Source organism: Sebastes umbrosus, chromosome 22 (genome assembly GCF_015220745.1).
Source record: "Sebastes umbrosus isolate fSebUmb1 chromosome 22, fSebUmb1.pri, whole genome shotgun sequence".
Taxonomy (NCBI): Eukaryota; Metazoa; Chordata; class Actinopteri; order Perciformes; family Sebastidae; genus Sebastes; species Sebastes umbrosus.
Genome location: NC_051290.1, coordinates 4,882,876 through 4,907,235, shown reverse-complemented (window position 1 = coordinate 4,907,235; position 24,360 = coordinate 4,882,876). Strand labels below are relative to the sequence as shown.

At 40.2% G+C, this 24,360-nt stretch overlaps 1 protein-coding gene across 1 annotated transcript; it reads left to right on the top strand.

Moving 5' to 3' along the window:
- The first annotated feature begins 1,164 nt into the window (after nucleotides 1-1,164).
- Nucleotides 1,165-23,082, top strand: LOC119481320 (serine/threonine-protein phosphatase PP1-beta catalytic subunit). Its single transcript, XM_037758123.1, has 8 exons — nucleotides 1,165-1,303; nucleotides 16,838-16,969; nucleotides 17,061-17,291; nucleotides 18,020-18,124; nucleotides 18,471-18,542; nucleotides 20,529-20,680; nucleotides 21,551-21,685; nucleotides 22,505-23,082. The coding sequence occupies exons 1-8, from the start codon at nucleotides 1,252-1,254 to the stop codon at nucleotides 22,607-22,609; spliced, it is 984 nt and encodes a 327-aa protein (XP_037614051.1). The 5' UTR covers nucleotides 1,165-1,251; the 3' UTR covers nucleotides 22,610-23,082.
- Nucleotides 23,083-24,360: the final 1,278 nt, after the last annotated feature.

Below are 24,360 nucleotides of genomic sequence, written 5' to 3'. Positions count from 1 at the left end.
CACTGTTTATCAAGGGACTTCCCACTCATACAAGTCACATTCTGACCAGCAGAGGGAGCTGTAAGTGAATAAATCATCTGCTCTCATCATTACCAGCACTCTGCATTATTTTGTTCCTTGATAATATTTAGTGACTGGACTTTAAATATGTCTCTTTTTTGCTCGTTTTTCTACATCATTTCAAGCTTTGTCAATAAAAGTGGCTCATGAATACAAAAGAATATCTGAATCAGATTATCATTTTTTTGTACAAGTGACAAGAAATTAAAGAGGCTTAGATATTTAAGTGTTGCAAAAGTTGTCAAAAAGTTTTTATATATATATAATTTAATTTTTTAATTTCTTGTCACTTGTACAAAAAAAATGATAATCTGACTCAGATATTCTAAATAAAGATAAATAAATAAACAAAGAAGCAAATTAAAACAGAAATATCAATTGATGTCACATTTTATCAATTAACTAATGGCTACATTTATTTTTATATTATGTTTGCTACATTTAAGGATAATATTTATTTATTTATCGAGTCATTTATTTATTCATTCATTCATTTATTTTTTATTTTGGCAGGTTCCATCCTGTGCATTATTTTGTCCCCTGATAATATTTAGTGACTGGACCTTAAATATGTCTCTTTTTTTGTTAGCTTTTCTACATCATTTCAAGTTTACTTCTGTGTCAATACAAGTTGCTCATGAATACAAAAGAATATCTGAGTCAGATTATCATTTTTTTTTGTACAAGTGACAAGAAATTAAAGAGGCTTAGATATTTAAGTGTTAAGTCTTAATTGAATATTTTTATATATATCAAACATATGCAACTTGTTTAAGTTACAATGTTTGTTCTTAAATAAAAAAAAATAACTGAGGTAGTAAATACCTGGCGGTTAATTAAAAATGTTTTGTTATTTACCTTCTCTATGTTAAATATCTGTTATTAATGTTCTTTTTATTAAATAAAAAATATTATATATATATATATATATATATATATAAACATATGCAAAGTGTTTAAGTTACAATGTTTGTTCTTAAAAAAAAAAAAAAAAATCTCCCTACTCTTCTCCTGTTTCTGTGATGGAAGCTAGAGAATCCGAGGCGCAATGAACGCATCATAATATTCCTAAACGGGCGCCAGTGAGTGGGAGGAGGTTGGTGGTGCGTTTGAGTGCAGTGAGGCGGTGCCTGCTCTCCTGGCTGCTCTGCTCCAGACTGCGGCGGGCACATAGAGCTGTTTGCTACAGAAATGGCGGAGGGGGAGTTGGACGTGGACTCGCTGATTTCCAGGCTTTTGGAGGGTGAGTTTCTCAACCCATACTACATTTATATTATCCCTTTGTTTGGCTGCCTTATTCCCTAAAGGGGTTATTTACTTATTTATTATGACAAGACAAGAAAAAGGGCCCACTTTACTGTAGTATCCCTGTGCAGGAGGAGTAAACAGGACTAGTCTGGTATGTTAGGTATGATATCATACCTAATGCATGTGAGACTTTTCATAGATTGAATGTTAAAGTGTATAAAAAAGTTATAGTTGGAGGACTGTATGGGAGAGAGCAACCTTTAAACTAACTATAGCAAATTATTATAGCCTTTATTCATGTTATAATATGTTTATTGCACCATTATTGTTGTCATCACTTTGGCATGCATCATATAAAACACTACCTAAGAAGCTTTTACTTACTAATCATAAAAACGACTTTCCATATATTTCCTAAAGCTTTTTTACAACAATTTACAGTGGTGGTGGGCGGTAGCTTTTGGGGTATATCAGTAACAAAAGTTGACATTTCTATTAAAATAAAGTGCAGCTTGGTGAATAAATTAAGCCGAACTTTCCAGCACAATTGTCTGTTCTCTGAGGACATAAACAATTTTTGTTATAGTGTGTATATATATAATTTGTACACAATTATAAGAAAAAATGTCAATTTTTCAAATGGGATTTGGTTTAAGGATTTCTCAGCAATTTACTGTATTGATTAATGTAGTAATACTTGTATTACACCATTATTGGTGTCAACACTTTGGCATGCAGCATATAAAACACTACCTAAGAAGCTTTTACTTACTAATCATAGAAACGACTCTTCATATATTTCCTTAAGCATTTTACAACAAAATACAGTGGTGGTGGGCGGTAGCTTGTGGGGCATATCAGTAACAAAAGTTGACATTTCTTTTAAAATAAAGAGCAGCTTGGTGAATCAAATATGCCGAACTTTCCAGCACAACTGTTTGGTCTCTGAGGACACCTATATATTTGGTTCTAGTATCAATATATATCATTTGAGCACAATTATAAGAAAAAATGTGAATTTTTCAAATGGGATTTGGTGTAAGGATTTCTGAAAAGAGAAGGCAAGTCAGGGTTATATTGTGTTTATATGGGAATATTGCTGAATGGTAATGTTTACACCAGCCTTGGTGATATTCCACTTTAAATAGACCTGCACAGTTTGTACCCTGTAAACATACTTACAAGTTTGTTATCTATGTATTTTGTAATTACATAGCCAGTGTTTGGGAAAGATTCATCCATGAATTAAACTCTTTAAAAGTTGCCATTATTTCTGTTCTGCATAGATTTGAGCTGTTTTCCTTCAGAGGTTTTTAAAGGAACCTTATTATCATGAAGAAAAAACACATTTTATCATCATAAATCAGTGATAATAATAATAAGCTTTCTCCATTAGCTGTGGATGGATCTAATACGCATGTTTGGATATGATTTTGGTTATTCGAGACTGAACAAAAGTTCAGTTTCAGTAATTTGGAAGAAAGCGTTGTTGCTCCATTGTTTCGTGTTGGGTATCAGTGGGTTCTTAGCAGTGCTAAATAAGGAATCAAGTGAGCCTTTGGTTTTCTAGAGAACGCAGACAGTGTTCCCCTGTGTCTTCAGTAAAGCAGTGAACAAACATCCATGATGGATCGTCAGATTCAGTGTGCTGAAAATCACACAGAAAACGTACACAGTTTGGTGTGCTTAATGAATGAGCGGATCAACGTGTCAGTACAACCTAATCATCTGGATTGATTGGGGACGGGTTACATTATAGTGCTTGTTGTGTGTCAGCTGTATAGTAACAGCAGAGTGAGTCTGTATTGTCAGCTGGGCAAGGCTACATATTATTTAGTTGCTTTTTTTATGCAGCGACGAGGAAACCTCAGTGGAGGAAATTGGAGGGATCTGGCCCTAAAGGCTTCCAGATGTGAGCTGTGGATATATCCAACCATCCATCTCCTTTCAGACACTTTCTCTTTCTGTCTACAGCTAGTTTGTTTCCGGCTGGCTCATTTGAGGTGTGAAAATACCAGCTAAGAGGCTCAACACTCATGTTTAATAAGCACGTTTCCTGCAAAGGTTGTTAAATGCTAAATGTAGTTTCAACACAAGTCGTACAAGAACTTTGCCAAATAAAATGTTCTGAAACTGGCAAAAGTAGTTGACAGAACTAGGGATGCACCGATCCGACTTGATACCGATGTCGATACTTGGGCTTTGGTTATCGGCTGATACCGAGTACCGATCCGATACCAGTGTTTAATTAATAAGCCGTATGTCTCACTGTGTGAAAGTCACTGTTCTTTTATGTGTATTGTTTTTTTAACTTTGTAAAAAAAATTACAAATAAATAAATTATAAACTTATTTTATTTATACAAATTTAATTTGTATGTATTATTAAAATGATAAATCGTACACCAGCAACTTGGTAAAAAAATCTTCAAAATTATTTTTTAAAAATGTATTATTAATATAATAAATCGTACACCAGCAACTTGGTAAAAAAAATCTTAATGAACAGAATTTTATTTATTATTAAAATAATAAATCGTACACTAGCAACTTAGTAATAATACATCTTAAAAATTAACAGAATTGTATTTATTATTAAAATAATAAATTGTACACCAGCAACTTGGTAAAAAAAATCTTCAAAACTAACATTATTCTTATTAAAATAATAAATCGCACACCAGCAACTTGATACAAAAATCTTCAGAATTTGATTTATTATTAAAATAATAAATCGTACACCAGCAAGATGGTAAAAAAATCTTAAAAAGTAACAGAATTTTATCTGTTATTAAAATAATAATTTTTTTTTTCTCAGAATATTACCCCCCTCCCCCAGCTCCATAATTATTCATTTTTACCTACAATGGCCCTAATACGCTGATGTATATTTGGATCATATACAGGCAGAAATACACACTCAAACTGTCGCTCGTGTATCAGTTTATCTTCATAGAGGCTGTATTTTATTTTAAGACTTGACCTTTCAACAACACAATGACCTCTCACCAACTTTTCCTTACTATTGAAACCTTGATATCCATCATCTTAGTGAACTTAACCAGATCTACAGCCTGCTTTCATTTAGGACTTTTACTAAATTACCTGTCACTGGCTTTTCTCCTGGTATTCACATCAAGAAGCTCAGAAGGATTTCACTTTGCCACCCTAGGGAGTCATTTATTCCTCTCTATATGTATAGAAGGAGCTTTTCCTTGAGGTATGACAGGAGTTCCTTAGCCACTTTATTTGATCACTTGTTCAATGAGCTCTGGTGCCAGTCGGGAATCTACAGACGCTCATATAGAGAGCTCTCTGATCTCCTATTAAATGTCAACAGGCACAGCTGTCCCTGGTAGAAATTAACTTACCCTTTTGGTGACACACACTCACAGAGGCAAGTGGAAAGTTTCTGAAAGCTCAGAGTTCATGAGTTGTGACGTGTTTGTTGACGTTGTCAGAAATAGCGAAGGCCATGGAAATTAATTTTTCGATGCATAATAATTTAATATGTTTTAATTTTAGTTGTATATTGTTTTTCTTCGTAATTTTGTAATAGGTCCAAGGAAAATGTTGATATTACCAACAGCCTCATCTTTTTCCTCTGTTATGTGTCTTTGCATTTCCTGCATTATGTTACCAGCTTGTTTGCTTGCTTAATTGTCAGCCTCTGTGGCTTCTAGACGCCGACAGCAACGTTAATATTACCGTTACTTAGCAGCGGTGTTCTCAACTTAACTACTTGAACGCCAGCCATATCGTGTACACGACTTCCCATGTTGTAAACATGAGCTCACGAGTTTCATTTGAAGGCACCAATATACACGTAGATGTCGCATTGGCCTTTGGATTGTACGTCAATGTCGCCACCATATTGGGGAGGTCACATATACACATAAACACATTCAGGTGAACGGAGGAGCTGCCGTTTTTCTGGATAAAAAGCACGATAACGTCTACATTCAGAGTCATTTTAATATTCAAAGGTTGTGATCTCCATGGTGTCTTAATGTGGTATTTTGGAGGGATAATTGGTAATTTTTATCAATTCCCGAGTGGAAAAAAATGGTTAAATTTTGCACCAAATCTGTGTAAGAAATGACATCAACCGCAAATATGCTGCAACCAATTAATCTCCAGGTTCCCAGCTTTCAGATGATGTACACCACTTCTATGTGACATCTACTGTTGACCTGCTATCTCCCCCTAAAGACCCCCTGTACCCCCCTAAAAAAGACAAAAACAGGTCTATTGTGGGTCTCAGGGGGTTAAAGTAAGAATCTAAAGCGTAGCGGGATAGCAGCTGTGGTTTGAGCTAAATGCTATCGTCAGAAAGTTGACAATACTAACTTGCTGCGTATTCACCATGTTCGTCATTTTGATTTTGCATGTTAACATTTGTGAATTAGCTCAAAGCTAATGCTGATGGGAATGTCATTAGTTTCAACGTTTGGACAAAGTAGTGTGTGGATATCCAAAGACACATACATACAGTGTGCATGTGTCCTCCAGCCATATGGTGGAGGGGCTGACGGGCGTCGTATAGCCGACAGGCTAAACCTGATCAGCTGACAACATGGTTTACAATCACTGAAGCCTCGTCGGAGGCCTCAGCGTGCAGGTATTCTGGCCTCTCTGGTTTCATTCGTCACTCTGAACACAATGACTTTTGTATGTGACCAGTCTTGTGAGTCAGTTGAAAGGTAAGCAGCAACACGATGGGGATGCCTGTGTGTTGGAAATTTAATTTTTTGTCCACCTCCACCTCCACTGTGGGTGGTGGATTCCAAACCCTACCAGTCACTCAGTAGAACACCATTGTTTTCTTTGGCTGGTGAGTGAAGCAAATCATCCAGCAGCTACTTGCAGATTTCCCCAGCGTTTGGCTGGTTGCTGGTGCTAATTTCCAACCCTGGTGAATGTTAATATTATACAGTCAGCGTGGCTACACTTGTCCAGTCCTGTCTCTGGATCACATCCGGCCTAAAAGCTTCATCCCAGTGGACTTTAACATAGTTTGGGCTCACTTCTAGCTGGGACAGTTACAGCGTTAAAGCCGGAGCTGGAGCACATATGATTACAACACTGTCACTATATCCTGACAGTAGTACATGAGACAGGTAATCTGAGATAAACATCGTGTACCTCGGTGTCCTCCAGTGTGTTGATTATGAAAACATATGAACACATGAGGTGTCTAATCACCGGGGTGTGATGACCTGTCGCTGCGGTGACAAACCGCCACGTTATTATAAAGTGTTGCACGGCACTGTTTGAAATCAATCTGTTGTCTTAGTACAACTCTCAGTAGCATGTTTCAGATTTCACAGCAGAGTCACTACACAGTCGGTTACGGCACGTTTGAGCTGACGTTGCACTTTTCACGGTATTCATAGAAATCCTTCTACACAGCGGACAGCGGCAGCATGCCTCAGCAGGACGGGCCTCGTTTCCCTCCCTTCTCCTTTTTGTTTGTTGAGTTCCCCAATAGCAGGTCCCTCCTTCTCCTCCTCATTAGTGTTTACTAGTGTTTCTATGTGCTTTCCCAACATGCCCACGCTAAGCCCACACTGGCCCCGGCTTTAGCGACAACAGGCCCTCTGTCTGGCACAGGTGGCCTGTAGGCTTTATGTGGCACAATCAACACCACGGCCCCATACATCAGCCAGCGAGAGCAGGAGGGGGATGGAAAGCAGCATTTTAGAGCCATTTTAGTTTATGAGCGAAGACGCCAGCCAAGTTGTAGCCCAGAATGGGAACATGGAATCTGTCTAAAGGGCATTTCTCTGTCCAGGCTGTGTTTATTTCCTGAAATGGAATCATCACTGACTGTTGAACTGCACAGCTTTTTGGACAATCTGCCTCCACTTTCCACCCTCTTTATGTAATATATCATCAATCAATACATGATAAAGGCATAGGTATAAGAAATGAGTTGGGTAGTTGTTGGCAGTGGAGTGTAAAATCATCAGGACATCCGCCACTTTGTCAGACAGGGAAAACGCTAGAGATGGGAATAGAGAACTGGTTCTTAGTTATCTGATTCCTTGGCATCTCATGCCTACGTGATGATTCTTCTGTACTGATGCTTTCCGACAGTCAGTTTATGAGCAAAGACGCCAGCCAAGTTGTAGCCCAGTATGGGAACATGAAATCTGTCTAAAGGGCAGTTCTCTGTCCAGGTTGTGTTTATTTCCTGAAATGGAATCATCACTGACTGTTGAACTGCACAGCTTTTTGGACAATCTGCCTCCACTTTCCACCCTCTTTATGTAATATATCATCAATCAATACATATACTTTATATTAGGGTTGTAACCAAGTGAAATCGTGAGGCCATCCACCACTTTGTCAGACAGGGAAAACGCTAGAGATGGGATTAGAGAACCGGTTCCTGTTAAGAACCGGTTCTTAGTTGTCTGATTCCTTGGCATATCATGCCTCCGTGACTATCTATACCTCTGTATTGATGCTTTCCGACAGTTACGCTGCACAATGACGCATACGCATGCTGTATCATTCAGTTTGTTTGGGACCGGAGAGAAAAAAAGGATCAAAAGCATGGCGTTACTAAACCAGAAGGGCGCACCCTATTTTTTCCCTGATAAAGCGACACTGTGAAAAACAAATCTGTGTTGAAATCAACAGAAGGAGAGTTAGTAACGTTAGCTGTTAGCAGCCGTTAGCAGCACAGTCCTGCTTGGCTAAATAACAGAGCTACTAACGTTAATGGAGGTGCCATCGAGTTATTATTATGAGGCGTTCAAGCTCTGCTCAGTAAAAATGACCATTGGGTGAAGGTAAATTACGACATTATCATGATGTGTTCAAATGTAATCTTGTAAAATTAAGTTTTTGGCGAGCACTTGAATAAATCCATTATTTAATAGATATTAGAGAGGGAGTTATGACCTGTTTAACTTCCTTTTTGTGTGTTTTTATGCAAATAACCACTATAGATGACAAAAACACAGTACAGTACAGTACTGTGTAGGCTAAATTAGCATGTATATAATGTTTTTTATGTAAAATATATCGAACATTGAATGACATCAGATGGCAGACAAAAACAATACTTGTCTGCCACAGCGGCAGACAGTGAAAAAAGTTGATTTCAGACCCTGCTCAGCTAACATTGGCCATCATAAACTACGGGTCGTACCAGACCCAGTAAGGCTGTCGCAGTAAATTCATTTTATTGATGAAATTCAGCTTTTCATTTGTAAGACAATAGAAAGTGCACAGTCATGTATCCCAGAGTTTTTGCCATCCTGAACTCTCTGGTTGGTCAGGATTTGTCAACTTTGTTCTGGGCTGTGATGCCACTTTTAGGAGCTTTTCAGTGCTGCTGCAAAGTAAGACGTCATCGGCTGAACTGAAAGAGTTATTCTGCTCTCTCATAACTCATTGTACGTTGGTGACACCCTCCTTGTTTTGGTCGGACGTGCAGGACTGCTGCTGCGTTGCGTGGTGCTCCGGCTGCTGGCGTGGCATTCTGTTATGGAAACAACAATGGTGGAGCCTGTGTGGCGGGGAGCGTTCACCCCCTGGCACCAAACGTGGCACCGAGGAGCTCACCCGGGCTTTTCAGCTGCCCAGCTAGGCTTCCCAATAAGCCCTCCCTCCTCTTTTCCTTCTATTCACCACTCCAGCTTCACTTTCTCCCTGTTTTCTTCTCCTCTCCGTCTCTCCCACTCTCCTGTTTTATTTCTCCCCCAGTCTCTCCTCTCAATTTCATCCTTTCTTTTCGCACCACAAAGACGGCCATTCACCCGTGGCACTTAAAGGGCGAACAAAACAGTCCTCTGAAAATGCGAAGCCCGCACAGGAAAATGCCATCGCAGTCGGGATTTCTGCCTTGAGATTTCGCTCCCCGCTCTCCTCTGCCAGAGTGGCTTTATGTGTTTGTCGTTCACTGAGGGGTCAGTGTTTTCCATCGGGGTTGTGTGGGAGAGGGTTTAGATGGAGGAGTGGAGTGGAGGCGAGCCGGCTGCTGGCTTCGTGCCCAGTTGGAAAGAATGGAGGTGGAGAGCTAAAAAAGGTCTGACGGGGCATCTCTATTGGTGCAGCAGTGACTGAAACACACCTGATTTAAATTCAGGCCTCTGCTTGACCCATTAGAAGCTTGGAGAAAAGGACTTGCCACTTCAAATAAAAATATTAAAGCTGCACTAATCAATTCTGCTCACTGTAAACAGTGGACAGACAAGGTTAAGCCCTTTTACCACTGGACAAAAACCCCCACTAACATCTGGCTTTTGTCTTTAGTGGGAAAGGTTACAATCAGCATTCATTTTCGGGACAAATGACTCGTGGGTATTTATCGTCTCCAGCTAATTTTGCTCCCTTTTTCGGTGCTAATGCTGTGTGACGAGCATTGAAGTGAATATATAATGAATAAAATCAACAGGGATTTGGACAAATATTATAATTTATTAACTAGGGATGTCAAAGTTTACGCGATAAAAATGCATTACTTGTGATTTTTTAGGTTGTAGCAGGCTCAGTTTTAAAGCTAGAGTAAAGATACTGGTATCATATGAAACCCTAATGAATCCATTGGTAAATAACGCTCCAAACTTACACTAAATTCTGGCGAGGAAAACTGGCATGGCCATTTGTAAAGTGGTCGCTTGACCTTTGACCTCCAGATACGTGAATGTAAATGGGTTCTATATGTACCCACGAGTCTCCCCTTTACAGACATGCCCACTTTATGATAATCACATGCAGTTTGGGGCAAGTCATAGTCAAGTCAGCACACTGACACACTGACAGCTGTTGTTGCCTGTTGGGCTGCAGTTTGCCATGTTATGATTTGAGCATATTGTTTTATGCTAAATGCAGTACCTGTGAGGGTTTCTGGACAATATGTGTCATTGTTTTGTGTTGTTAATTGATTTCCAGTAATAAATTTATACATACATTTGCATAAAGCAGCATATTTGTCCACTCCCATGTTGATAAGAGTATTATATACTTGACAAATTTTCCTTTAAGGTACATTTTGAACAGATAAAAAAAGTGTGATTAATTAGCGTGGACCTTCACTGGCTGACAGAGTCCTGGTCTGAGCTCGGCTACAACAACAGAGCTCCCTCTTCGTCCTGACTGACTCGCTCACTTCCTCCTTCCTCCATACAGTAGGGCCCATATATGGTAATGCCTTCAAGAAGTAATCGGTCTGTAATTCACTTATCTGTCTCTCTCTCTCTCTCTCTCTCTCTCTCTCTCTTTGGCTTTAACACACACTGTTCACATAAACTCTGCTCTTTTTAAATGAATGGACCAACAGTTGACCTCCTTGACCTTTAGCAAGTAGTTTGCTCTCAGTGAAGCAGAAGGAATTAAAGTTTGTCGAAACAACTCTGATGTGGATAAACATGCAGCACAATGGTGGGTTGGGCAGTAACCAAGAGATCCTCCCAAATATTTAGTGAATTAACTTGGCAACAGGCAGCCGGACTTTAACTCGTTTATACCGAGAAAGATCAACCACTGTGACACAGGTTAGTACGCGGTGTTGGGCGGTAGACTGTAATAACAGTTACTATTAACTATTACTGCTTCCATGGAGTATTAAATGACCTTCTGAAACAAGTCACGTCCTTTTAGAGCCGAAAAAATGTTCATGTCTCAGGAAATCGGCAACTATTGTTATTGTTATTTTTCAACATTACATTCTGTGATTACAGTTTTTCCAAGGTGACAATTAGGGATGCACGATCTAATTTTGGGATCATTCTTTTATGTGTACGACAACATCAGGCTTGATTTAAACATGGCTTTGTTTGTATTTTGTAAAACAAAATATAACAAATATTTTTTGGGGGGGTAAATTGGTAAAAACTCTTTAAAATGAACAGAATTTGTATTTATTATTAAAACAATAAATTGTAGATCAGCAACTTAGTAAAAAAATCTTCAAAACTACCACAATTTTTATTTATTATTAAAATAAATCGTACACCAGCAACTTGGTAAAATAAATATTCAAAACTAACAGAATTTGTATTTATTATTAAAATAAAAAATCGTGCAACAGCAACTTGGTAAAAAAATCTTCAAAACTAACAGAATTTGTATTTAATATTAAAACAATAAATCGTACATTAGCAACTTGGTAAAAAATCTTCAAAACTAATTTAATTTTTATTTATTATTAAAATAATAAATCATACACCAGCAACTTGGTAAAAGAAATCTTCAAAACTAACATAATTGTTATTTATTATTAAAATAATTAATCGGAAAAATTAAAAATAATAAAAAAATATATCTTGACTTTAAACAAGGTTTAAAAAGTCAAACTAAATGCAGCCTTAGTGTTGATCTTTGTGGTTTTCTTGTGCGTGCTTTCCCAGTGAGGTAACATGTTAATCATAGTCCTATAGACCAAGATCCACTCAGAACCACATTCATTTCTTTTAAACATATCTTTAAACTTGTTTAAGACTTCGATGCATCTTGCAGATGCCCTAACCAGTGTGTGTATCCCAGTACAGCCAGAGCTGTTTAGGTCTGAGGGGTCTGTGATCTGTCTGGAATGCAATAACATCTATGGGAGGCAGACGTCAGCACGGTTCATAAAGCGAGGCGGAGGGGGACGACCAAGAATACAACTTGACGATAAAAAGATGAAGAGGAAGGGGGGTGAAGAGGTGAAGGAGGTCTGGACGAGAGGAAATAGAGAGAAGAGTTGCTTGCAGTGCTGTGATCGAGCTAGAGAAAGCACACAGCGCTCAGTCTGAAGAGGTCAGAGGTCAACCAGACCTAAACCTAAACGCTGTTGCACCTCACCAAATTAGGAGAGATGAATCGGAACATTTCTCAAAGAAGAGTTTTTCACTAATCTGTCTTAAGAAGCAGCTGGGAAATGCTAGTGGAACATTAGTCTCCCAGCAGTCCATGAAGGGAAGCTCAGCAGCTGTTTCAGCCAAGAACCTGATTCATTCTCACTGCTGCTGCTGGGAAAGCAGCGACACTGACTGCTAAACGCTGTGCATCTGTTTGGCTCGTCTGTCATTGTGTGAGTCTTTAGGCTCCGCCCGAACATTTAGATGGAAGCAGTTTTCACTTTTCACTTTTAAAACAGCAGTCTTCACTGTGCTGTCGCCCCGAATGTACCATGGCTGCCACTGGCAACTACTGTTTTTAGAGCAGTGAAGAAGAACTGATTGCAGGTAGTTTGTCACGTGACGATAGGAAACAACAACAGTGCGGTGCTAGTGGAGAATAAAGAGAACGGTAATATTTCACAGTGGAAAATCCAACAAGTAAAACTGTATGTATTTGTTCATGTTTTACAAAGAGTTTAACCTGAGGCCAGGTCATACAACAAAGATTGTAATCATATCACATCTATACATGGTCAATAAACAGCTGCTAAATAATATAAATAACTATATATATATATATTTAATCACGCTGGTATTGGATTGGTATAAGTTCAGGTATCAGAACATTTCTGTCTGTTCTGAGACTCTGTACGGAGACACTTTCGCTTTCAGTTTGTAGCATCTGTTGTCCGGCTATGTGTCGATAACACGGCGCTGATACGCTCAAATGAACCAAACAGGATTAATTTCTATTAAAAAAAAAGAAGCAAAACAACGGTGGTGGCGGTGGGCGAGTAGTGTAACCGGTGTGTGCCTGAACATCGTGTAACACCGACTAGCGCGGCCAGCCTAGTGTGTGGTGAAGGACAAAATGGTCAGTATGCGTCCTGTTAGTGTACCGCGGCAATTTCACTCTTAGAAGACATTCTTAATAGTAATATTAAACGTCCAATTGTAATAATTACCAGCCGCGACGGCATGTGGCTGCTACTGTTTCCACCATGGGAGTCTGTGTATGTGTGTCATCATGGCAAAATGTCCTGGAGACACCTATCAGAGCGGGAAATACCACAGAGGACGGAGTCCTTTGCCAGGTGTTCTATATTTCTGTCAGTCTGGGGACAGATTTTGTCACCGTGATAGCGTCACAACCACGGCTCTAAACTAACTTTTTCTCCACCGTCCTCCTGGAATCGTCCCAAAATACAATAGTTAATCATTCATCTTTAACGTAAATTGAAAAGTGATTTGTTCATTTTTCCCAAATCCATCCCAATGGGACGTCCTTAAGCTCGAGCCCTGGTCACAACTGTGCGAGATGCAGTCACGAAACTTTACAGGTGTGTAGATGAGATCAAACCGGTTGGATCCTCTAGTGTCTTCTGTGCAGGTGACCTCTTGTAGTGTTTCCTCCACTGCTGTCAGTGGCGCTTCATGTTAGTATGCAAGGCGTGGGTTGGTGGAGATGCCACTTTATCTGTAAATCACCCCCCCCCCAGATACAGATACAGCAGCAGCTCCGCTCACCAACACCTTCCACAGGCTGGAAATTGGTCTTGCTGGGTTGCCATGGTGACCACATGTGGGTACCACCTCCCTCTCCATCTCTTTGTCGGCATCTCTCGCTCCCTCTCTCTTTCTCTTCACTGGGGGAAGCTGCAGTGCAGTGGTGGTGACAAGAGTAGAGGATGCTGGGATACCTCGCCACGAGCCCCGTAGTGATACGATCCAAAGTCAAGGTCACTTCATCACTCAGTGTGTGTGTGTGTGTGTGAGTGTGTTTTCCCGGCTCCGTCTTAACTTTACCATATGACGAAAGGGGATCCTCCCAGGCAAGTGAGACTAGTGGTGCTGGTTGCTGAGTGTGTGTGTGCGTGTGTGTGTGTCTGAGTGTGTGTGTGTGTGTGTGTGTCTGTGTGTGTGTTGGTGTGTGTCCGTCCTATATTAGGCCTCCCTGCCTGTCAGCTGAGCCAGCACAGACCTGCCAACGCATCATCACAGAGCTGGAAGGGAGGGGTGTGAAATCACGCTCTCGAGAGTCGACACACACTCTTCAGTGGACACACACACAGACACACACACACACACACACAGACACACACAAACAGACACTCCCAGTCTGTGTGTTGTGCTCACTGTGGGACATGTTGTCTATTGAGACCAGTACAGCAAGGTGTTTATATTTTAAGGGCGTGATGAGTTTGCAGCACGGTTTTGGCTCAGGATGAATGTTTTTGTTTATTCCAACTTGTGAAATGCTACCTTTGCACAATCTGAATATAGCCCCAATGTGACTGGGGTGTACCACGAAGCAGGCTGGACAGGGCCAGGCCCCTAAAGCCCCGGTCAGAGATAACGTGTACCAGGACGGTGGTTATCAACTGTCTCTGTTAGGCCAGGCTTTCTTCCTCAGGCTCATATAAGGGGGTATTTGGCGTGTTATTTGACTCTACTACTACCGCACAAAATGGACCGATCTCCTCGTGCCTACGAAGAAAACGATATTACATCAAAATTAGGGTCGTCAATCGATTCAAATATTTAATTGCGATTAATTGCATGATTGTCCATCGTTAATCGTGAATCATGAAAACGTGATATCGGATAGGGATGCACTCATACCAGATCAGGTATCGCTGACAAAGGGGTCGATCTATTAAATTCAGTTCTATGTTTATATACTAAATATATTTAATAATGGAATTTTAATTTATTTAATTTAAGTTTGTTGCTGCATTAAAAAGGTTTACACCTGAATTGTTATTCCTGTTAAATTTAAAAGTTGTGGATGTACGATTTATTATTTTAATAATAATAAAAAATATATTTTATTTTATTTTTTTACCAAGTTGCTGATGTATGATTTATTATTTTAATAATAAATTAAAAAATTATGTTAATTTGGAAGATTTTTTTTACCAAGTTGCTGATGTACGATTTATTATTTTAATAATAAATAACAATTCAGTAAATTTATATCTGTGTATTTATTTGTTTACATTTTGTTTTACAAAGTTAGTACTACTAGTGTCTTACACATAACAGAATGATCCCAGTCACTTCCACACAGTGAGGCATACAGCTTATTAATTAAACTCTGGTATCGGACTGGTACTCAGTACTCGGTATTCGGTATCAGCCGATACCCAAAGCCCAGGTATCGCTATCGGGACTGAAAAAGTCGGATCGGTGCATCCCTTATATTGGATCAGTGCATAGACACAGACAGACAGACAGACAGAGTGAGTGTCTTATCTAAGGTCTCCAGACAGAAATAGCTGGCTCATGTTGCACATGTACACACACTCTGTTTTCCGTAAAAACTGCATGTAAAATACCTGCAGAGCTGCAAGGTGCAGACGGGAGGAGTCACACACACCACATTTCACACATTGTCTCTCTCTCTCTCTCTGTATCTCGCATAATTAACTCATTCTCCTTTTAAAACAACCTCTTGTGGCTGTGGAGCTGCAGGATTCCTCTCAGTCTATTTGATTTACCTATTAAGTGGCGTTTGATGGCTGCTAGGATTCCCATCGTGTCGCTTTGGTGTCATCTGACAGCAGCGGCCTTTAGTCAGCGCTGGCCCACTTCTGTGGTTCACCAGGCAGCAGGAAAACACTGCTAATCATCAACGCACACTGTGAATATACAGTATATATACTGTAGGGTAGTGGCAGAACATGGAAATAAAACATGATTGATTCCTTTGCCTATCATTTTCTGGATTCATTTTTTATTCTATAAAATGTCAGAAAATAAGAAAAAATGCTGCTATAATTTAATAAAGCCCAAGGTGACATCTTAAAAATGTCATCTTTTGCCCAACCAACAGTCCAAAACCCCCAAAATTCAGTTTACTATCACATAAAACAAATAAAAGCAGCAAATCCTACCATTGAAGAAGCTGAAACCAGAGAATATATTTAGCTTTTTTTGCTTGAAAACAGACTTTTCGGTTCAAATACAATTCATCAATTAGTCCCAACCATTCGTATGTATTTAATTTAATATTATGATCCCATCCATGCTCTTTGTCACAGTGACTCCTGCCTTCTCTATGCCTCAGTTACACAACAGGAAGTCGTCTCCAAAACACTCCCGACAATATCAACAATGCCCCACACAGGCTATTTCCATCCTCGGCCTGTTGACTAAACTCTGCCACCCATATTTAGTCTGAAGTCACCCTGTGACTGGGAGATGATGTGTGCAGTTAGTAAGGGTGCACCCATACGACTTTTTCAGTCCCGATACCGATACCTGAGCTTTGGGTAGCGGCCGATACAGAGTACATTTGTACTGTGATTATCATAAAGTGGGCATGTCTGTAAAGGGGAGACTCGTGGGGACCCAGAGAACCTTTTGTTAGCGACATTTTAAAGTTAAATGCATCAATCTGGTGCACTTTGAGAGCAAAATTAGCAGCAATAAGACAATTTTATGCTCTTAATTTAATCATAAACACATTGGTTGTCATCTCAATCACCAGCTGGTGGCTGTTAGTTTAGTAAGCGTTTGATTTGATATGCTGCAGAGTTTTCTATGAGCAGAACGCGTATTTTAAACGTCAATATCGCAGGTGATCATGTTCATTTAATTGTGGGAAGCCAAAATTGTGATCACGATTTAATATTTGATTAATTGTGCATCCCTATCTCATGTGTAATCAATATTTTCTTACACCCCTAGTGCGAGGATGTCGTCCAGGGAAGATCGTCCAGATGACGGAGGCCGAGGTGCGCGGCCTCTGCATCAAGTCCCGGGAGATCTTCCTCAGTCAGCCAATCCTCCTGGAGCTGGAGGCTCCACTCAAAATCTGTGGTCAGTAACCCTCCCGTTCAGCGTCTTAAACTGTACGATTCATTATCTCCTCCATCCACTGATCGCCGCCGCCTCCTCTCCGTTCTCCCAGGTGACATCCACGGACAGTACACAGACCTGCTGAGGCTCTTTGAGTACGGCGGCTTCCCTCCAGAGGCCAACTACCTGTTCCTAGGCGACTACGTTGACAGAGGGAAGCAGTCTCTGGAGACCATCTGCCTGCTGCTGGCCTACAAGATCAAATACCCCGAGAACTTCTTCCTGCTCCGGGGCAACCACGAGTGTGCCTCCATCAATCGCATCTACGGCTTCTACGACGAGTGTGAGTGCTCTCGTATAGCGATGCCGAAGTGGAGCGTGTTTCATTTTCACTTCCCCCCTAACGCCCCATTGTGGTGGATCTAGTTCAGGGTTCTGCAACCTGCGGCTCTTTAGCCACATGCGGCTCTTTAGGTCCTCTCCAGGGGCTCGCGGTGGATTTTTAAAAATGGAACTATTTTTCGTTTACATTTTTATTTATCATTGTTGTAGGTCTATGGTACGACGGTACGACGGAGTATTAGAGCCACATTGAGGGAAAAAAATAAATCTGAGATTTCGAGAATAAAGTCATAATATTATAAAGTAGTAATTTATTAGTTATTTAATTTTTTTCTCGTAGTTATGACTTTATTCTTGTAATATAACGACTTTTTTTTCTCGTAGTTATGATTTTATTCTCGTAATATTACGATTTTTTTCTCGTAAAGTTATGACTTTATTCTCGTAATATTACAACCTTTTTTCTCGTAAAGTTATGACTTTATTCTCGTAATATTACAACCTTTTTTCTCGTAAAGTTATGACTTTATTCTCGTAATATTGCGACTTTTTTTCTCGTAAAGTTATGACTTTATTCTCGTAATATTACGACTTTTTTCTCATAATGTTATGATTTTATTCTTGTAATATTATGACTTTTTGAATAGAAAAATGTATGACTTAGCACACAAACCTAGCACACAAACCTATCACCAGAGCATTACAGCCGCCGTCTTGTTGATTTTACAGGTAAACGCAGATTTAACATCAAGCTGTGGAAGACGTTCACCGACTGCTTCAACTGCCTGCCCATCGCTGCCATCGTGGACGAGAAGATCTTCTGCTGTCACGGAGGTATTCACGCTGACAGACAGCAACATTTGGGTTGTTCATGTTTTGCTATTTGCAGCTTTAATCTGGATGTGAAGTCGGTGTCCTTGATGTTCGTGTCGTGTCCTCAGGCTCTCACTGTAGAGCTGTCTGTCTACACTTCATTCCTGTCATTGTTTACATGAGATGTATGAAAAGATAAAGTTCATGAACCTTTTTATAAGCTCTCAGTATTTTCGTTTGACTAATCTGATGTTCAGTAAATGGGTCAGAGTGAGTTTATTACTTCACTGATATGGGGTTTAATACCTGTACCCAGGCACAGGTGGAGGTTTATCAAGAGATTTACACAGTTTTGTGTCTCCCACAGGTCTCTCTCCCGACCTGCAGTCTATGGAGCAGATCAGACGCATCATGAGACCCACAGACGTGCCCGACACAGGTACGTCAGCACACACACACACAGACTGGATGCCAGACTGTATTTATACACTAGTGTTGCTACTAGTACTTTTTCCTCCACTGGTGCCACTACAATAAAAAATGTTTTCATTAATTTAGGTTGGTAACAATTGTTGTCGTTCTGATCAGCGTCGCCGCTAGACACACACGCATCACACGCTGTACGTAGGGTACCAAGTGCTGGAGGCGTCACAAACAGCCGGGCTATAACACGTAAGGGATAATGTAGAGCTAGCGGGTCATTGTTGTGAAAGACAGCCCGACAATATATAATAATGACCCGCTAGCTGTACATTATCCCGCTTATTACACGGCTACTTACTTAAGGAATCAATAATTTGATTCCAAAAACAGTCCGCCAGAGTCCGACATCAGAACTGCGCCCATAGCAACGGTCTGTTATACATTGCAACAGTCTGTTGTGACTTTTTCTCGTAAAGTTATGACTTTATTCTCGTAATATTACAACTTTATTCTGGTAATCTCTGATGTTTTTTCCCTCTGTGTGGCCCTAATACTCCGTCGCACATTTGCACTTTGGCCCTCACTGCATTAGACTATACTATATACTATATACTATAAACCTTCATCACAATGATCAAATGTTTTGCGGCTCCAGACAGATTTTTTTTTTTTTGTTTGTTTTGCCTAGAATATCTCTTTTGATAGTAAAGGTTGCTGACCCCTGGTTTAGAACATGATGATAGAAGTATATGATGGTCATCTTCATGCTCTATTATGTCTCATAAGTTGTTGCAGCAGTTTTTGAGGTTGATACCATTTGTTACACAGATTTGGAGCTAAATTTAACAATTTTTTACCACTGGAGAATTGATAGAAATTATCAATAATCCCTCCGAAATACCACATTGAGACACCAAGACCTTGAGGAACATCATAGAAAAAGCCATGCTGTGATTTGGGATCAAAAACGTTTGATATTTAGAGGTTTCTGCAAGAATTCTGCATTTTTCGGCGATTAGATGGCGAGCACTTCTGTTCTAGAAGCTTCTAAGAAACTCCTTTATTGTTAATCTAGCTAGGAAAGCCATCCATCCTCTGAATGCTCTAGGTCTCTAGTTTGTGACTAGTTTCACAAGGCTGTGATTATCCTAGAGGTCACCACAGGTCATTTTATACAGTGAAGTTAAACAAATTGGTCTCACTACAATGAAATGGTTACTATGGGGACTAACATCATCACACATGAATACAATGGGCCTCATTGAACAGGAATTGTGGGGCGAGAGAAGTGGATTTGAAATGGTGACACAAAAACATATGATTGGTCGACGCTTGGTCTGGCGTCAGTTTGTAGCTCCATGTCACCATTCAAACTGACAAAACAAATCTGGGCCCATATTCCTCCAGCTTCTCAGGGTCAGGAAGTCGGTCCTGACCGGCCTAAACTTCTCAATGACGTCGGTTTGGTTCTATTTTTAAACCCCTACGAGTAAAAACTATTTATCAACTTTCTTAACTCAGGAAATGACTCCTATATCTGCTGATATTTAGACATGAAACATCTTTGCCCCCACAAACTGTGCGAGGAGAGATGTTTATTTATGACAATGAGGTTAGATTCCATTCCTTGTAACCTCAGCTGATGATATGCTCTAAGTCCTAGTAAACCAGTGGAAGTGCCCCCTCTTCACTAAACCTGGTTGTTTTGTCCTTATAAGGCCGCCAGTGTTCAGACCGTAGCGGCCGCCGTCTCTCAGACCCTCTTATGGTCTTTCAGGGAGACTCGGAGTATCTGGAGGTTAAGAAAGTGTGTATATACATAGGACAGCCTCAGTGTTTTAATACCTGACACACTATAAAGGTGACTTCCAGCAGTGTGAGAAAAGCTGAGCACATGCTGTGATCCAGATTTGAGTGATTATTGTCCCGTGTGAATGCAGCAGCTAACACCTCTCTAAAAAGCATTAAGTGTGTAATTAATATGATGTGTTTTTCCTCCCAGGCCTCCTGTGTGATCTGCTGTGGTCCGACCCCGACAAGGATGTCCAGGGCTGGGGAGAAAACGACCGCGGCGTCTCCTTCACCTTTGGAGCTGATGTGGTCAGCAAGTTCCTCAACCGCCACGACCTGGACCTCATCTGCAGAGCCCACCAGGTACAACACACACATCCTCTCACTATTACCCCTTTTAACCCTTTTAGGGTTAACCTGCGTTGATTGACTTCGCCATGCAGGTTGAGAGGTGGGTCGGACCAGGGTCGGACCAGGGTCGCTAACAAACCTATTTGGTTGCAAATGAGGGCGCAGAGTCGTGACGTAACTGTCACAGGTCGCCTTGGCTCATAACCAAACGGTGCGACGGTCCCAGGAATGATTTCAGACATACCGGAGGTGAACGACGGACAGATATGTGGCGAGACTTGGAGGTGCAGGAACTGCTGGTTGTCCGCGGTAAGGAAGAAAAAAGCGTTAGATGACGGGACGGTGAGGGACATCGTAGTGTAACGTTAAACGAACATAACAAGGCTGCTGAATGAGAGAGACATCCGCCGTTACGTTACACGGAAACACACCGTGCAAGCCGACCACCGCACGGTACCGCCAGCTGTGAGCGCATCCGTTTTTAAAGTGTCTTTGCACGTTTTCTATTAGTTTAATGTTACCATTTTTAACTTTTTATTTTTCCAAATGAACCTGCAAAAAGATCCATCTGTTGCCTGTACCATCTGTTATAAAGTAATAAACCCAGTTCATCACATTATCAAGCACTTAGCGAACTAAATGAACCAGGGTCAGATAACCCTGGTCCAACCCTGGTCATTGGTGTGAAACGGGGTATATGTAACCATCTAAATACATAGAACTGTCTTCTCTAACCACAACTGGACTGATTTATCAGTCGTGGTTTAACACCGCCACATGTCTTATCTGTTTTAAAGTTTACATATTGGCTTTGAGTGCATCACTGCTGAAAGAAGTCCTGTTGTTCTCTGAGTAATGGTCCTGTGTGTCCGACGCCCCCAGGTGGTAGAAGACGGTTATGAGTTCTTTGCCAAGCGGCAGCTGGTGACTCTGTTCTCAGCTCCTAACTACTGCGGGGAGTTCGACAACGCCGGCGGCATGATGAGCGTGGACGAAACCCTGATGTGCTCCTTCCAGGTATGAAGTTACCACAAAGTACTGATGTAGTTGTGTCAGAGTAATCATGCACTGAATCTCCAAATGCAGAAAATAGCGTAGGTTTTATGTGTATAGGGAAATAAATTGGGTATATATGTTACCATGTGATGGAAAATTAATTATAGTATGATGTAGAGAAGAAGATTTTGAAATAGCCAAAATAAAAAATAAGATACAAGACCCCATATTAGTTGTATTTAAGTTGAGATATCCTTGTTATTTTTTTGTCAAAAGGATAATTTAATAAGCTTATTTTCAAAACATCTCTCCTCTTCTGAAATGTCTTCGCCTAAACGCCGTCTCCTGGTGACTCCTAACAGGTTAGGACACCTCTGGAGATCTCCTAAATATCAGCGAATGGAAAGAGTACTACAATTGTGTACTCAAGTAAAAAATAACTGTTACTTTAAAGACATTTTACTCAAGTAAAAATGATAAAATGCAACTGTACTGGCACTTTTATTTCCCACTTCAAGCACTGAGTGAAGCACAATACAATACTTACTTTATTAAAAAGTACTGAAGTAAAATTGCCGTTTTTTTTATAAATAATACTCAAAAAAGTACACAAAAACACGACTGTGTTGCAGTAACGAGAGTAAATGTAATTCGTTACTAAACCCTGACTCATAGCTCCTAAAAGTGTGAACAAAGATGCATCACTCTGAGAAGTTTTGTCCAGTTAGGAGCGATTTCCTCGGAGACGTTTGGTGACACAACTACAACCCTGAGCCTTTATTGTGACGATGTTATTCTATCATTTAAAATCTTTCTGTTATTTCCTGTGTGTGTTTCTAGATCCTGAAGCCATCTGAGAAGAAAGCCAAGTACCAGTACGGAGGGATGAACTCGGGTCGGCCCATCACTCCTCCCCGCACAGCCCAACCTCCAAAGAAACGATGAAGACGGACGGACGGACGGAGGGAGGAAGAGACGCAGAGAACGAGAGAGAGATGATGTCAGAGATTGTTGACTTTTCACAACACAAAATAAGTAAAGAGCAACACTGAGAGGGAAAGCAGATGAACACAACTATTTTAAAAAAGACACCCAAACTTGTCTTTCATTTTCTTTCTTATCTCCCTCTGAGCTGATGTCACTCTCATCTTCTTCTTCCTCAATGCTTTTTTGTTTTCTCTGCATCTGTGTAACATTTTTAAAAAACAAGTGTTAAAAAGAAATGCGAGGGTGTCATTCTGTAGCATATCGGAGTGTTTTTTCTTTTGTCTTTTTGTCCTTTGCCTTTTATTTTGTTGACAACAGAATGACAACTAGTTTATTTTACCACCTTACTCCCAACCCCCCGCCTGTACAGGACACAACAGGTATTAATAATGACGACTGCTGGGTTTTCAATAAATAATACAGGAAATCAATCCGTCTCAGTCGTCTGTGTGGTTCCTCAAGTTAAAGCTACGGAAGCCCTGAGAGGCAAGTTAGTCCCTACGACGCTGGTTCACTTCTTACCGGGGTAGATCGCCATGGTAACTGATGCTGAACAGCTAACCTGCTCCGGAGCAGGTTATGTTCCAGATAAGAGGTCAGCTCGTATGAAAGCACCGCCTACTGACCAATCAGAGCTCGGTGCACGGATCGTATGATAATATTACACAAATATGAAGACTTTACAGTCATAATAATAAATATGTTATATTTTTTCTGGCAAAGGAACTGAAGCTCTGAAGGGTTTTTATGTCTTTTTGTGATAATTTTGCATCTCTTTGTGGTAGTTTTGTGTCTCTTTCTGGTAGTTTTGTGTCTTTTTCTGGTAGTTTCGTGATAGTTTTACGTTTTTTTGTGGTAGTTTTGTGTCTATTTCTGGTAATTTTGCATCTCTTTCTGGTAATTTTGCATCTCTTTCTGGTAGTTTTGTGTCTCTTTCTGGTTATTTTGAGTCTCTTTAATGTAAATTTCTATCTTTTTGTGATAGTTTTATGTCTTTTTGTGTAGAAAGCACAGCTTTACCACTTTATATATATTTTTTTTTTACAAGTCTGTTTCACACCGCCGGAGTCGGGGAAGCAGCTACGAATAATTAAGTCATTTCTATTCTTCTATTTTGCTCTATAAGCATCATATTAATTTAACAGAATGCACAAAGTAATTATAGTCAGGTCTATTCGTGCTTTAGATGGGTTCCACTGGAAGGGGTGTGACTTCGGCTCGCTATACAAATGACCATTTCACAACAACCACAGCTAGATGAAACCATCCGTTTATTGACAGTCAAATCTATACAGTTACATTATGCACATGCATAGGCATTAATTCCCTTTAACTCAAGAGACATGATGTGGTCGTTCTATAAAGATCCTGTGTGTAAGTGTGTGTGTGTGTGTGTGTCTGCCAGCATCTGTTTGTATGGAGCACATAATGGATTACATTAAGTATTAATGCTGTGGCCGCCGCACCTTACCAGCGAAAACAGAACAGTATGACATGTCGGGAGCTTTGAATGCAGTAGTTTACTCTGGTTGCTGCTAATGAAGGATCCCCTGCTGTTCTGTGCTCCGTGTTGACACATCTTCAAATTAGCAGCACAAGCACAGACTGATTACCACGAGGAGGCAGACAGCAGTATTTACAATCCAGCATGATGTGAACATGATTTTAAACTGGGTTTCATCATTATTAAGGCTGAATAGGACTGATAG